The 16201-nt window shown below is 46.9% G+C and overlaps 1 protein-coding gene across 1 annotated transcript in view; it reads right to left on the bottom strand.

Annotated features, from left to right (window-relative positions):
* The window catches only part of KIZ (kizuna centrosomal protein), a 156612-nt gene extending 143296 nt beyond the window's left edge, over positions 1-13316 (bottom strand). The window contains exons 1-3 of the mRNA XM_044291665.1: positions 13190-13316; positions 9464-9526; positions 6928-7090 (exon numbers count right to left, since the gene is read on the bottom strand). Of these exons, the coding sequence (XP_044147600.1) occupies positions 6928-7090; positions 9464-9526; positions 13190-13269 (306 nt within the window). The 5' untranslated portion in view covers positions 13270-13316. The remainder of the gene's footprint in view (positions 1-6927; positions 7091-9463; positions 9527-13189) is intronic.
* Between the last annotated feature and the right edge of the window lie 2885 nt (positions 13317-16201).

Here is a 16201-nt window from a genome sequence, read left to right as displayed (position 1 = left end):
TTTTTTTTGCAATGGGCCACAAAAAACGGAAATGACTCAGTGTGCATTCCGTTTCCGTACGTCCACATAGCCAGTCCGCAAAAAAATAAATAAATAAAATCAAAACAAGTACTATTATTGTCCGCATTACAGACAAGGATAGGACTGTTCTACTATTTTAGGGGCCAGCTGTTCCATAAACGGTGATGCGAAACCAGTCTTAAAGGAGTTGTCTGGGTTCAGAGCTGAACCTGAACATACCCATAATTTCACCCAGGCAGCCCCCCTAACTTGAGCATTGGAACAGTTCATGCTCCGATGCTCTCCCTTGCCCTGCACAGGATCGCGCAGGGCAAGGGCTCTTTTATTTACAATAACACACTGTCGGGCGGAAGCTTCCGCTCGGTAGTGTGTACGGTGACATCACTGGCTCTGATGGGCGGGCTTTAGCGCTGCCCTAGCCGTTTTACAGGCTAGGGCAGCGCTAAAGCCTGCCCATCAGTGCTGGTGACGTGACCGGGCTCACTGCTGGGCGGAAGCCTCCGCCTGGCAGCCCGAAGAACAGCCCAGTTCTTCATCGGAACTCCACAAAATGCCTTTGCCCTGCGCGATTCAGTGCAGGGCAAAGGAGAGCATTGGAGCATGAACTGCTCCGATGCTCCTGTCAGGGGGGGCTGCCTGGGTGAAAATGGGGATATGTCCGGGTTCAGCTCTGAACCCGGACAACCCCTTTAAAGGGAGTCTTTCACCTAAAATGACCATTATACACCACAAACATCATGATAACCATTACATTCCCCATATTATAATCTTACCTTTCATATTGCTGTCCGTCGCCTATTCTCTCTTAAAAACGCTTTTAATCCATATGCTAATTAGGTTCTGAAGGTGCCCAGGGGCAGCGTTTACGCGGCTGGTGCCCAGGCTCCACGGCGCTGTTCAAATCAAACCCCTCCCCTTTCACCCCTCTGGCCCGCCCTCGGTTCTTCAGATACCATCCTCCAGTCAATGACAGATCCGGCGCCTGCACCTGCGCACTCCATTACCCACTAGGGCAGAGGCAGCAGAGCGTTTAATGCGCATGCGCCGGCCCGTACATCCCGATATTTTGGTAGTTTACTTCCGCCGGCTAGATCGGGCCGGCGCATGCGCATTAAACGCTCTGCTGCCTCTGCCCTAGTGGGTAATGGAGTGCGCAGGCGCCGGATTTGTCATTAACTGGAGGATGGTATCTGACGAACCGAGGGCGGGCCAGAGGGGTGAAAGGGGAGGGGTTTGATTTGAACAGCGCCGTGGAGCCTGGGCACCGGCCGCGTAAACGCCGCCCCTGGGCACCTTCAGAACCTAATTAGCATATGGATTAAAAGCGTTTTTAAGAGAGAATAGGCGACAGACAGCAATATGAAAGGTAAGATTATAATATGGGGAATGTAATGGTTATCATGATGTTTGTGTTGTGTAATGGTCATTTTAGGTGAAGGACTCCCTTTAATAGGTTTTATTTTTTCCTATAGCTGAAATAGTGAATGACGTGATGTATTTTCATCTTTCTCCACATCTATTGGACAATTTGGTTTTATTTGCCCGTTCTGAGAATTTACCCAGTAAAATTCCTTTAACATTTGAATGAATCCCTTAAAGGGGTTGTCCGGGTTCAGAGCTGAACCTGGACATACCCATAATTTTATCAGGCAGCCACTTTCTCATGCTCCGATGCTCTACCTTGGGAGGCACATATGCAAACTGTTGTAATTCCTACACCGGTCACCTGATTTGGATGTAAATACCCTCAAATTAAAGCTGACAGTCTGCAGGTAAAGCACATCTTCATTTCAAATCCATTGTGGTGGTATATAGAGCCAAAAATGTTAGAATTGTGTCAATGTCCCAATATTTATGGACCTGACTGTACATCAGCGGATCCACCACCACTTCTAAATGTAAGACAGCTTCCTAGACGCCCACTTTTTTAGACCTGGCGTGAGCGGGGAGAAGTCGCAGACTGCGGCGCAACCAGAAATCCACCTAATTTAGGTGTATTTCTGTTTAATAAATGACCCCCCAATGTGTCCAAAATACTGCTGCGTCCTCGTATTGGTGGCACTGAACGTTCACTACACTTAACCTTAAAGGGGTTATCCAGGAATTGATAATGATGACCTATCCTCAGGACATAGTATAAAATTCCCTAATTTCGGATGGGGTGTGTCATTGGTGCCTGTCAAGGACTCTCACGCTAGCCATGCACTACACAGCAACGTTCCTACAGGAAGCATTTACTACAAAAATTTCTAATATTAAGGTGACATGAATGAGCGAGTTTATCAATAGACACTTATTTGTAGATTAATCCTTGATCTTTTCTTCCATGTACACCGGTCTATTATCCTTCCGAATGCTCAGAAAGTAGCAATTCATTCTAACAACTGCTCTGTGTAATACTTGCTATAGACCGGAATCGACGAGTTATTACATGGTAATAGGCTTTATTAAAAGGCTTTAATAAGAATAAACACTCGGTAATTGTCAGGCACGCGTGTCAAGTGCAAGCATTTTGTTTGGAAATCTAACATTTTACCCTTGCCATGAAGTTTGCTCAGTTAGTTAGTGGATACATTGTCTTTATTCTGCATTGGAATAAGGTGAAATAACAATATTAATAGAAACAAAGGAAGCTAATGAGTGACAAATCACAGCTTTTCACAACAGCTTCACCCCACTCCTGGTATTGTAGGAGCTTGACTCACTGCCCAAATTTTATTGTAAAGAGGCAACTTTTTTTATATTAATTGAATTCATCTCTGTTCACTACATAAATATGTGATGTGAGGTGCTCTAAGGGAGACTTCCCACGCAGCAGATTTAGGCTACTTTCAGGCCTCTTTCACACGGGCGAGATTTCCACGCGGGTGCAATGCGCGAGATGAACGCATTGCACCCGCACAGAATCCGGACCCATTTATTTCTATGGGGCTGTGCACATGAGCGGTGATTTTCACGCATCACTTGTGCGTTGCGTGAAAATCGCTGAAAGCTCTATATTGTGCGTTTTTCACACAACGCAGACCCCATAGAAGTGAATGGGGCTGCGTGAAAATCGCAAACATACGCAAGCATGTGCGGTGCGATTTATCACGGATGGTTGCTAGATGATCGTGATGGGGACCTGATCATTATTATTTTCCCTTATAATATGGTTATAAGGGAAAATAATAGCATTCTTAATACAGAATGCATAGTAAAATAGGGCTGGAGGGGTTAATTTTTTTTTTAACTCACTTCATTCACTTGTTCGCACAGCCAGGCTTCTCTTCTGTCTTCTTCTTTGCTGTCCAGGAGGAAAAGGATCTGTGGTGAAGTCACTGAGCTAATCACATGGTCCATCACCATGGTGATGGATCATGTGATGGACCATGTGATGAGCGCATGTTCCCGCAACGCACCCGCATCTTTTCCCGCAATGCCCGTGTGAACCCAGCCTCACACAGCAGGGTTCAGCAAAAACGCTTCAATTACTGATAATACAACAGTCTGCATCTGTTATGAACGGATCCGGTTGAATTATCTTTAACATAGCCAAGACGGATCCGTCATGAACTCTATTAAAAGTCAATGGAGGATGGATACGTTTTCTATGGTGTCAGATTGTGTCAAAGAAAACGGATCCGTCCCTATTGACTTGCATTGTGGGTCATGACAGATCTGTCTTGCTCCGCATCCCAGGACGGAAAGCATCAGAACATAACGGAATTAATTTTGGCGCATTCTGTTCTGTTCAGTTACGTTTTGTTCCCATTGACAATGAATAGGGACAAAACGGAAGTGTTTTTTTCCGGTATTGAGACCCTATGACGGAACTCGATACCGGAAAACATTAATGCTAGTGTGAAAGTAGCCTAAGTTTCAGAGATTTCTGTAACTGAAAATCAGTTCCATTCATCTGAATGGGGCCTGAAGAAATTCAAGTGCTTCCGACCAAACAACCCCAGGCACACAGCTGTTTTCTAAATTCTGAATTTTGCTGCATTTCCGCACTAAATCTGCACCAAAATCTGTATATATGTCATTTGAGGATTAAGTCCTGGATAATGATGCAGATTTGCCCCAGAGCTCACACTTTGCTCCGCACAAAATCCACACATACAAGTTCTGCATGTAAAAAATGTAAATTAAAAAAGGCACCGTGTGCATGAGGTTTGGCAAATCTTAATAACATTGATGCTACTGTATCATGCTGAGGATTTCTGTATGAAGATCCACATTGTGTGCATATGCCCTAAGCCAGATACAGACAAGCGAGGTCGGTGCAAGAAACTCGCTGCGTGCGGCAGTGTAAGATTCCCGTACTGAACTCTGCTCCTCCATCAGGATTGCACAGCGTTATAATGATTTATAATGCTGCGTGACCCTGCAGGACCTGGATCTACTGAATTACACTGACATCATTATGTCAGTGTAACTCAATAGATTCCAGGTCTACATAAAAGGATTATCTGTGAGAGAAACGGTTAAAGGGGTGAATAATTCGTAAGAGGAGAGTTGCATCCCATGCCCCAAACTTGATCAAGTATATTTGGGTAATTTCAGTGACGGCTTCATATGGCAGAACTTGATTACCCTGTAGTTTCCCCCTATCCCTCCTAAGCACAAGGGAGGACATTTATTAAGACTGGCGTTTTAGATACCGGTCTTAATAACCCTGATAGCTGGCGGTGGATCCGCTGAAGTTATAAAGAGGTGTCAGTGTATCTTCGGCCTATCCTGCATGAGTCTAAATGTAAGACGGCTTCCTTGCTGTCTCACATTTAGACCATTTTAGAAAATGATGAATGAGATGGGCTCTACTCTTCTCATAACTCCCACAGAAAAGAATGGAGCATGCTGGGAATTGTAGTTTATATTTTAGATGTACTGTAGAGTCTATGCTCTTTTCCCCCTGGTATCAGCACTCCTACCCATTCAACCCAGGTGCTTTTAATTAGCCGGAGTCTGCATAAGGGTATAAATTCCTTACTCTCAGTTGGAGTTCCTGAGAGATAGCAGCACTGTTCACATGGTGCAGTACTGCACGGCGGCCATTGCTGTTGTGCTGGTGGGGCCCAGTGCCAGGGTGGCTTTACCAGACAGCGGGGGCGTTGTTTGACTGCTGTGTCAGTGCTGCGGCGTCGGTGGCCGACGTGCAGCGCTGCGCCAAATTTAGAATAGGGTCCCATTCAAAGAGGCAACATGCTTTTTGATCAAATTGTATACTAATGCCTCATGTACAGCATGCAGCATAGGGGTAGGTCTACGATAAACTGCGCTGAGAAGCGATGTTATTATGCTGAGAAGCAGTTAGATAAAAGCATAGCATTGAGGATGTGCGGTCCAGTTCTGTTTCTTATATTTTACATGTAGTTTCACAACAGCTGGAGTGCCGCAGGTTGCTGATCCCTGATCTAGGATCTTGAGATTTAAAGTAAGTGCCTCAAAGTTGTATGTATCTAAAAATAAAAAAAGGGATCCAAGAAGATCATATTTTTGCTGTAGATCCGTATAAAAAAGATAGAATGCTTTCAGCAATCCATTATACCATATCTTTGTGTAGGCTTCACTCCTGTTTTTTTCTCATGATTACTGATGGAAATCACTGCCCAAACACAGACTGTATGAACAAGGCCTGAGGCCTCATGCACACGACCGTTGTGTGTTTTGCGGAACGGCACGGACAGCCATTGATATAACTGCCTATTCTCGTCCACAAAATGGACAAGAATAGGACAGGTTATATTTTTTTTGCAGACCACGGTACGTAGCAACGGTAGCGGACAGCACACGGAGTGCAGTCCGCATCTTTTGCGGCCCAGTTAAAGTGAATGGGTCCGCATCCAAGTCGCAAAATCTGCGGCTCGGATGGGGACCAAAACAACGGTTGTGTGCATGAGGCCTAAGACTGAGAGAAATTAGAAGTATGGCTACTATGGAACTTCTCATTGCTGCTGTAGCAACAAATCTTATGACATTTTGTCCGTTTAATGTTTCCCGTTTTGAATACAAAAAAAAGCCATCTTTTACAGCTTATGGGGTGGGCACGTGCACATTATCTTTGCATGCCCATGGGCACATAGAGATGCTGGAGCTCTGGCAGGATGCATGCTGCCTTCTCCTCTGGCCTGTTCATGTGCAGTGTTTGACCTGACAGCTGCGCAGCCACAGTTGACTTTCACTGAAGCCGGATTATCGGCGATTAGGATGCTATAGATGCCCTAGCCTCGGACACTGAACACTACAGGTCCTAATGGTGACTTGTGAGCCCCGATGTGATTGGTTATTTATTGACCTGAATGACGTCATCAGGGGATAACTTGATGAGGTCATCACTTTGTGCCCATGTATACCCCCCACCCTCCATTAAAGCTACGGGAGCTTCAAAAATAGCAAAGCGCTTGCAAGACTAATTCCGGCAGTCCCATAGCGGAGTGTCCGCTCTCCAATCACCACTAGGGAACGTCCAAAAACAGCAGAGTGCGCTTGCATGGCCGTTTTTCCAGAACAACTCCCATGGCGATGAATGCAGCGCATGCGCAGTGTGTTCTACTTCGCTTTGGGGGCCCTGTTTTCCAGATAGCAGTGGGTCCCAAAGGTGGGACCTGCTTCTATCTGACGCTAATGGCATATCCCTTTAATACTAGAATACATTGTATCCTGCTGTATTTTAATTGCTAGGTCTTTGACTGCAGGGGCAAAGTCTTGTGCCCCTAAACAGGAAGAATTTGTGACGCGCCCTTTCACCTTATACATAGGGAATAGAAGATGGCAGAGGATGGCAGATTGTCCGCACTGTGACGGAGAACTGCTCTAGCGATTGTACCGGATCACATCATTTGCTGTTTTTACAGTTCTCTATTTTGAACCTTTAAAAAAATTGGTTATGCTCAATACAAAAAGTCAACCATCCGTATATAATACCTTCATATGTTGGGATATCCTTAAATTTGATATGAGAAAACTCAAACGCGCCTCAAGGCTTCCGAATTCCTGCAGGAATGCTTGATTTCGGAGACGCGCCTTCTTCTCCTTCTCACAGATGTCTCTCAAAGAGTTTTTTAACCTTTCATACGGCCGATGACCCCTTGAAATAAGGATTATGTGATCATTACCAAGTTACCTTACTTACTTTACCTGAATTAGAAAAATTATTTATGCCACTTTAACCCATTGAGGACCAATTAATATCTATCTTTTCATAGTAGCATTCCATTTAGGTCCCACTTTGGGGACATGTTATTGATATGTTTTCTTAAATTTTTTTTTTTTTTGGGGGGCGGGGGGGGGGGGAAACAAAAAGTGACTCAGTAATTTCTCTATTTCTACAAGTTTTATGCATTTTTTCCACCTTTTACCATACAATAAATACATAATAAGTTCATTGTATTCTGCAGGTTGTCCCACCTTGGACATTTATGGCACACATTGATAGAATATTCCATAAACATCAGATAGGAGCAGCTCTGGGACCGACATCTATCTCCAGACTGGGAGTGAACAGAGAGCAAGTCACGCATGCGCAGGACTTCTGAGAATAGCCAAGCTAGTGCGTTCAGGTATATTCAGAGGTCACACGGCAGTGTGACCTATATATATATATATATATATATATATATATATATATTATTTTTTATTTTTTTCCAAGTAAAATGGGCTTGTTTCATTTATTTTTGGAGGTGGATATTTTGTTTTGTTAAACTTAATTTTACCAATTTTTTTTTATCTCTCAAGTAAACATGAAGCAGTGTTGGTTTGAGCGCTAATATAATGATTTCGAGTACCTAGTCAGTGTTACAGTCACAGGCAGACTATCAGGCAGTAGTTCACGGCAGACCTGTGGGCCTAGGTTTTAAAGGGGTTGTCTGCTTCATTTATATTGATGGCCTATCATCAGAAAAGCTCATCAATATCAGATCGGCAGGGGTCCGGCATCCCCACCAATAAGCCGTTTGAAGATAAAGCAGCCCTCATTGTTCACCTGCTCACCATTGCAATGGCAGCGCAGAATGGGACAGTGCATCTCAGCCGTCCCATTCACTCCTATGGGACGACGGCTCCAGCTTCAATTGAATAGGAAGGAGCCGTCCCACTGAAGTGAATGGGACCGCTGAGATGTAATTACACAACGGGCGAGCAGGCAAACAACGCGGGCTGCTTTCTCTTCAAACAGCTGATCGGTGGGGGTGCCGATAGTCGCCCCCCCGCTGATCTGATATAGATGACCTATCCTGAGGCCAAACAGAGCAAGATCCCTCCTAAAACACCTTGGATGCTGCAGACCATATTGACCATAGCACTTCAGGGAATAAACTGCCAGAATTAGAAGATTTTTTGATACCAGCCATTACAGCTGCCAGAAAATCACTGCCAAGCTCCCAACGTGATCCTCAAATTGCGGATCCGCAATGCACAGATACCAGCCGTGTGCGTTCCGCATTTTGAATACCGCACATGGCCGGCACTATGATAGAAAGGACTATTCTTGTCTGAAATCGCTCAATGTTTCTTGCGGGGCCGCGGAACGGAAATATGGATGCGGACAGCACACTGTGTGCTGTCTGTATCTTTTTGCGGCCCCGTTGAAATGAATGGGTCCGCACCATACGGTCGTTTGGATGAGCCTTAACACTGACTGTCAATAAATCAGGCCATGCCCTAACCGACAGAAACTGCAGGCAAAATTTGTGGGTCTTAGTTAAAGGACTTATCCAGAAATTTGATATTGATATAAGTCAGGTTGGCGGGGGTCGATACTCAGGAGCCACTGATTACCTGTTTGAAGAGGCTCTTCGATAACTGGAGCTCCGGTGAGAGCTGCGCTCTCTTCACAGGTGACCGCTGTATAGCATGTACATCGTATAGCACCTGTGCTTGCGTGGGACTGAGCTGCACCAAGGCCACATAACCAGTGTACCGGGACGTCACTGGCTTAGGCTACTTTCACACTCACGTTTGGTGCAGATCCGTCATGGATCTGCACAAACGCATCCGTTCAGATAATACAACCACATGCATCCGTGTCAAGACGGATCAGTTTGGCTCAGTTTTGTCAGACGGACACCAAAACCCTGCAGGCAGCCTCCAAAGTGGAATGGAGACGGAACTGAGGCAAACTGATGGATTCTGAACGGATCCTTTTCCATTCAGAATGCATTAGGGCAAAACTGATCCGTTTCGGACCGCTTGTGAGAGCCCTGAACGGATCTCACAAACAGAAAGGCAGAACGCCAGTGTGAAAGTAGCCTTAGGAAGAGGCCTAAGCGCTCGAGGAACGGTCATTAGGTCATATAGGCCATCAATATCAAATTCCTGGATAACCCCTTTAAGTGTCAATCACTGCCAAGCTCCCAATTTTCATCCCTTGATGAAGTTGTTGAGCAAAGCACCTTTACACAAAGCCTTCCATGACATACATGTCCTTCTAGGGGTTAGGGATGTACATGTCAGTCGTACTTACAAGTATGCATTGGATGAGCGGTAGCGAGACATCTTTTTTTCCAATTCCAGTCTTTTTAATTCACTGCAACATAGAAATAGAAATCAGGAAACAGAATTAATACTTTCAAACTTCTAAGAAAGCCAACAATCTGAAAACCAAAACCAACTGTCTAATTAGGCCTGGGCCTGAGCAGTGCCCCAGATCTGTACCATCCAGCACCCCTCCTGTCTCACCTTCCAGATATGGGACATCTTTTCCTACATAAGTCTAGGAGGAGGGCATACAGCACCAGATCTAGAACTAGGGTTGCCACCCGTACGGGAATGACCCGGACAGTCCGGGTTTGTAGTCCTGTGCCCAGGTACAAGCCTTTCTCAGACCCGGGCACTGGCTCGAACCTGAAGAGGACGAGGACGCCGGTCAGGATGGATTGGAAGGAAGCCGGAGAGCTGGGGGCTGCGGGTGTTCAGGAGCAGAATTCTGGTTTCAAAAAGTCTTAAAATAGTGCTTTGTGTCCCCTGCGAGAACTGGAATCTATTGAAAAAAATGCGACCTGGGTGCCCTGAACCCATCAGCACCCCAAAATCCCGCTGCAGTGGTGCAAATGAGGTGACAGAGGAAGTGCCCTCTCTTTGTCTAACCATTTAAATGCCGCAGTCACTACTGACCGTAGTATCGAAGGGGTTATATGGTCAGGATTAGAGCGAACTCTGATTCTGGCCATTGCAATAAGGTGTCAGTACTGCATGTTGGCGCCATGACTGTGCGGCATTTAAAATAGCTGGGCATTAAAGGGGCTGTCTGAAGATTTATTTATTTACTTATTTTTTACCAAAGTGACTGGGAGCCTGGTAAAATAATAAATAAATAAAAAAAGTACCTTACACCATACACTGTGTTGTGCCATACACTAACTGATTGGCTGCATCGGTATATGGACAGTCACCACTGCACTTCATGGGCTGCAGCCCCTAATCAGAGCAGTCACAGGAAGTAAAGTTTTTTTAAATTTTATTTTACTAGCCCCCCCCCCCATCACTAGTAAAGTTAAAAAAACAACTTCTTTAAGTACCTGCCACCAGTACTGTAACATATGGTGGTGGTTCTCAAGGGGCTAAAGGATTTGTTCCACCATCACAGGATATGCTGTAGGTCACTTGTCAGTGTTCAGACATCCACCAATCACAAGAATAAAGAGGCTGTGGCTCCTCTGGGGCGGTGCTGTCCTGAGAAATGCTGAAGAATCATGAGGAGCTACAGTCCCTTCAATCAAAACGTAGGTGGGAGTCCCAGAGGTCAGAACAGTTGCGGGCACTGATGTCTATTATTATTATTATTTATTTGAAAGCTCCATTAATTCCATGGCTCTGGATATCCAGACGGGGTTACACAAATATAAAAAAAAGAAAAAGAAACTATTAACAGACTGAGGCCTCTTTCACACTTGCGTTGTCCGGATCCGGCGTGTACTCCACTTGCCGGAGGTACACGCCGGATCCGGAAAAACGCAAGTGTACTGAAAGCATTTGAAGACGGATCCGTCTTCAAAATGCTTTCAGTGTTACTATGGCAGCCAGGATGCTATTAAAGTCCTGGTTGCCATAGTAGTAGTGGGGAGCGGGGGAGCAGCATACTTACCATCCGTGCGGCTCCCGGGGCGCTCCAGAATGACGTCAGAGCGCCCCATGCGCATGGATCATTTGATCCATGCGATCACGTCATCCATGCGCCTGGGGCGCCCTGACGTCACTCTGGAGCGCCCCGGGAGCCGCACGGATGGTAAGTATGCTGCTCCCCGCTCCCCACTACAGTTTACCATGGCTGCCAGGACTTTAGCGTCCCGGCAGCCATGGTAACCATTGAGAAAAAGCTAAACGTCGCATCCGGCAATGTGCCGAAACGACGTTTAGCTTAAGGCCGGATCCGGATCAATGCCTTTCAATGGGCATTCATTCCGGATCCGGCCTTGCGGCAAGTGTTCCGGATTTTTGGCCGGAGCAAAAAGCGCAGCATGCTGCGCTATTTGCTGCGGCCAAAAAACGTTCCGTTCCGGAATGGAAGACATCCTGATGCATCCTGAAGGACGGACTGTCCATTCAGAATGCATTAGGATAATCCTGATCAGGATTCTTCCGGCATAGAGCCCCGACGACGGAACTCTATGCCGGAAGACTATAACGCAGGTGTGAAAGGGCCCTGACTGGTACAGCGGGGGAGAGGACCCTGCCCACAAGACCTTACAATCTACTTGATATGAAACAAATAAGGTTCCAGCACTCACGTTTTCTTGGTAGCTAAAATCTTCGTTTTTTATTCAGGCAGTAGAAGAAATACACAAATGTTGCTGCACTAGTGGGTGGATGTCCTGTGTATTTCTTCTACTGTCTGAATAAAAAAACTAAGATTTTAGCTACCAAGAAAACGTGAGTGCTGGAACCTTATTTGTTTCATATCAAGGATACATAGGCTCACCAGCCTGTTCCGAGCACGCGGGTGTTTTGGATGTTTAGGTGAGCTGGACTTTCTTTGTGCATACTTACAATCTACTGCATGCTTTCTATAGCACCCAACCCTCCCCCGGGCACAGCCTTCATGTTTTTCACTGCACGTAACAGGTTAACTATGGTAGGTTCAACCTGGCATAGCTCAGTAGCTGCACTATCACCTCCAATCACATGTCTTTGACAATATGGCACATGCTACACTATAGCAGTAGTACACCAGTATTAGTAAAGGTGTCCTCTGTTATTTACAGGAGTCATATGATCCCTCAGCCAAGAGGAGGCACTGCTCACATGATCCCTCAGCCAAGAGGGGGTACTGTTCACATGATCTCTCAGCCAAGAGGGGGGTACTGTTCACATGATCCCTCAGCCAAGAGGGGGGGGGGGGGGTACTGTTCACATGATCCCTCAGCCAAGAGGGGGGGGGGGGGTACTGTTCACATGATCCCTCAGCCAAGAGGGGGGGTACTGTTCACATGATCCCTCAGCCAAGAGGGGGGGGGGGGTACTGTTCACATGATCCCTCAGCCAAGAGGGGGGTACTGTTCACATGATCCCTCAGCCAAGAGGGGGGGGGGGGGTACTGTTCACATGATCCCTCAGCCAAGAGGGGGGGGGGGGGGGGGGTACTGTTCACATGATCCCTCAGCCAAGAGGGGGGGGGGGTACTGTTCACATGATCCCTCAGCCAAGAGGGGGGGGGGGGGTACTGTTCACATGATCCCTCAGCCAAGAGGGGGGGGGGGTACTGTTCACATGATCCCTCAGCCAAGAGGGGGGTACTGTTCACATGATCCCTCAGCCAAGAAGGGGGGGGGGGTACTGTTCACATGATCCCTCAGCCAAGAGGGGGGTACTGTTCACATGATCCCTCAGCCAAGAGGGGGGTACTGTTCACATGATCCCTCAGCCAAGAGGAGGCACTGTTCACATGATCCCTCAGCCAAGAGGGGGCACTTTTCTACTACCCCCAACCAGTACTGGTGCTAATCAGTACTCATTAACCTACACATAGCATCTGCCCAGAAATCCCAGCTCCATAACTAGGCCAGCTGAGCACCTATATAATGTATACATAGCAAGCAAGAACCACCATGCTGCCCCTAGCAACCAGCCTCAAGCTTCTGCCCTGTCTGGTTGCTATGTACGGCACTTTCTCACTTTACGTTCTGCACTGGGGGGCCCTCACATCACCCTATAAAATCAAGTCTCCCGGGCGGTTAGCTCCTCCCACACTCACCAGTCTCTCAGGCTCTTCCGCAGTTCCGTAAGTTTTTTATCAAAGTCCCCTCCAGTGTGATTCTCCGCTCCGTCCGCCATGGTTTCCAGCTCACCGGCTGCGCCGTTCCAAGGCAGAGCCCTCTGTATCTGTGTACGGTTCCCAGCCCAGAATGCAACGCGGCGTGTCATGGCCGCTGGAAACCATAGCAACCGAGGAAGCCAAGACTTGTCACGTGACACGCGCCGGCTGGTCACGTGCTACATTCTGTTGCCTTCTCCCTAAGACTTGATGACAGCTGCTCTTTGTCTGTGATAGGCGAGAAATACAAATGTCAGCAGCAGGGGGTCCCTGTACCGTCACACGATTCATGGCACTGCCCTCTACCTTGCAGGGCTACCTACAGGGTACAAGGCTGGGGCCATGTGGAGATGTACCTGGGAGGATGGGAGTGGTAGTGGCTCTGGTTGTCCTCACACCATTGCTCCCTAGGGCACTCTTTCTTCCCTCCGGTCACACCCTGATTCTAGGGGTCCTGCCTGATGGTGCCTGAGGTGTCCTTGATGCATGTAGAGTGCTGGAAACCAGGCCAGTGGTGGAAGAATAAACGTTCTGTTTACCGTAGTGCAAAATGGGAGTCTAAGTACATCTAATTTTATAGCAGTCACAGTTCCAACCGTACACAGTGCAATTCTCTCCCAGATAGCGCTGTATAGACTTAGGCAAGGATGGGAGTTATAGTCCTCTCTGAGGTTCAAATAGCCTAAGGCTAATGGATTCCTGTTTCTGGCCATTTAAAACATAACGTTTATTTTATTTTATTAAGACTGGTGTAAGTCGGGAGAAGAAAGAAAAAGGTTTAAATTTAGAAGTGCTGGTGAACTCTACGGAAGGTTACTTCACCTATATGCTATGCCTGCTCGAATGTGACTGTCCGTATTGTGGCAATTATTCCAACAGATTTTTTTCAGATCTCGGCTTTTCGGCTGTTTGTCCTGCTAGCTGGGATCTTAAATCTGTATCTTATATACTTCGCACTTGGGGAGGCAGCATGTCTATAGAGGTTTTTCTTATTCCTGACTTCACTTTGTTTGTGCTCTAATATGCCACCCTGCCGCTTGTGTGTTTTGCACGAGGTGTCTGCAGTGCACCAAGTGCAATCACTGAGTTTCAACCACACTTAAACTAAAAGCTGGATTGCAGCTCCCCAACATGTTTCGCCACAGATGTGGCGTCTTCAGGGGAAATGAAGCTACTGTCAACACGAGCGCCATCTAAGCCAATGTTTTTAACTGCCGTGGGTGGGTCTTTCCTCGTCGGATATCCAATCAATCTCCGGCGCTCATGTAGTAGTAGTGCAATCTGACCAATCGCCTCAATCACCGCTGATTCGTCAGGCTTACGTATCGCCAGTATCTTTAAAGTCCGTGCGCATGCGCGAAAACTTTCGTTTCAAACTTTGTTTGAAATCGCAGCTTTCTTCTGCACATGTACTATGGATCGAATACACTTATCCATCAGTTCGTCTCTGAGAGGCTAAGTGGCTGCGCATGCGCTATATCTTAGAAGACTGATTCGTAATGAAGATGCCACTGCGCATGAATTACCACTTAGTCTCCAGCCTCGCCTTTTGGAGCAAGAAGGGAAGATAGAGGTGGGGAAGAATCGGATAGTCCTCTTTGTACACTATCTTACTATAGTATCTCTATGGCGAGCAACAGGACCTTGGCAATAATGGTTGTAATGTCCATTGCGGGTTACTGGGTTTTGAAGGCACATCTGGCCGGGGAGTGTCCACGTGTTAAGGGTGTCTCCACAGTGTCCCTCACAGCAGCGAGTCCTAAATTGCTGTAGTCGCAGATTACCTTAGGGTACTTTTACACTAGCGGCAAGGAACTCCAGCAGGCTGTTCCGGCGGGTGGAGTAAGGCCACGCAACGTTTAAAGCCCAGATCCATGGGTAAGAGGAAGCAGCCCAGAGGGGTATTGCCTCATGGGAACATGTATTCCGGTGCATTCTCCAGCATGCGGCTCAGATGAGGAAGAAGGAGCCTATGCATCCGGTTCTTGCGGCAGGTGTGTAGGCCCCTCAGTGGAGTAAGTGGGTTCATTGGGTCACGTGTTACTTCTGCTCACAAGGGACAGTGATGTTATATTCCTATATGCATTTAATGTGTTTTTACATGTGTTGGTTTCCCTGTTATATGTTCAGCAGGCCTATTTGGGTGTAGTTAGACATCCTATACACTAGAGGGAGATAGGGAGCCCCTAGTATAAATGTCCAGGCCCAGACAGGGAGGGGTTAGGTCATAGTCAGGAGTCTGTGGAGACAGAAGTGAGAAGGCACCAGCCAGTGATATGCTGAGGGCCTCCTCCTGACATGCAGCTGGATAGTCCAGGCTTCTAGTTGCCCCAGGAGGCTAGTGAAGGAGCATAGCCTGCCTGGAGACCAGTAATCCAACAACCACAGAAGAAGTAACCCCAGTAGTAGGGATGAACCTCCTGGGAGAAACCTGCAGCTTCCCTCACAACAGGAACAGTACAACCAGCTCAGAGAAGTAAGCTGATGGGCAGAGGTACTATAAAGTAGAAGCAAGGGTCAATACGGGAGGAAGATTTATTACCAAGGATTAAAGCCAGCACTTAGGCATCCGGGCCTTGGGATCCAGCCAGCTAGAATAGCTGAGGGGATAGAGCAGCCTTGTCTGCGAAGCATTAACTGTTTACCCTCCAAGTATCTTGCAAGATTGTTACCTGCCATATAAAGAAGTAAACCTGCTTGTGAATTATATGATTCAAGGGACTGCATAACCAACTGTCTGTATAAAGTTTGGACTGTTTTCCAAGTAAAAGCAACGTTTGGTTCACTATACCATCTGTGTACCTCAATTACTACTACTATCAATCGGTGTGCCACCGTTACAGGCACTGGCATTACGATGGGACCTTGCCTCAGGCACTCAAAATACCTGCAACATCCAGGGCACCTCATCCACCATCAGGTCTGGTCCCTACATACAGAGTGTGCCCCAGA

This window comes from Bufo gargarizans, chromosome 4, assembly GCF_014858855.1.
Source record: "Bufo gargarizans isolate SCDJY-AF-19 chromosome 4, ASM1485885v1, whole genome shotgun sequence".
Taxonomy (NCBI): Eukaryota; Metazoa; Chordata; class Amphibia; order Anura; family Bufonidae; genus Bufo; species Bufo gargarizans.
This window is presented reverse-complemented; position numbering and strand designations above follow the sequence as displayed.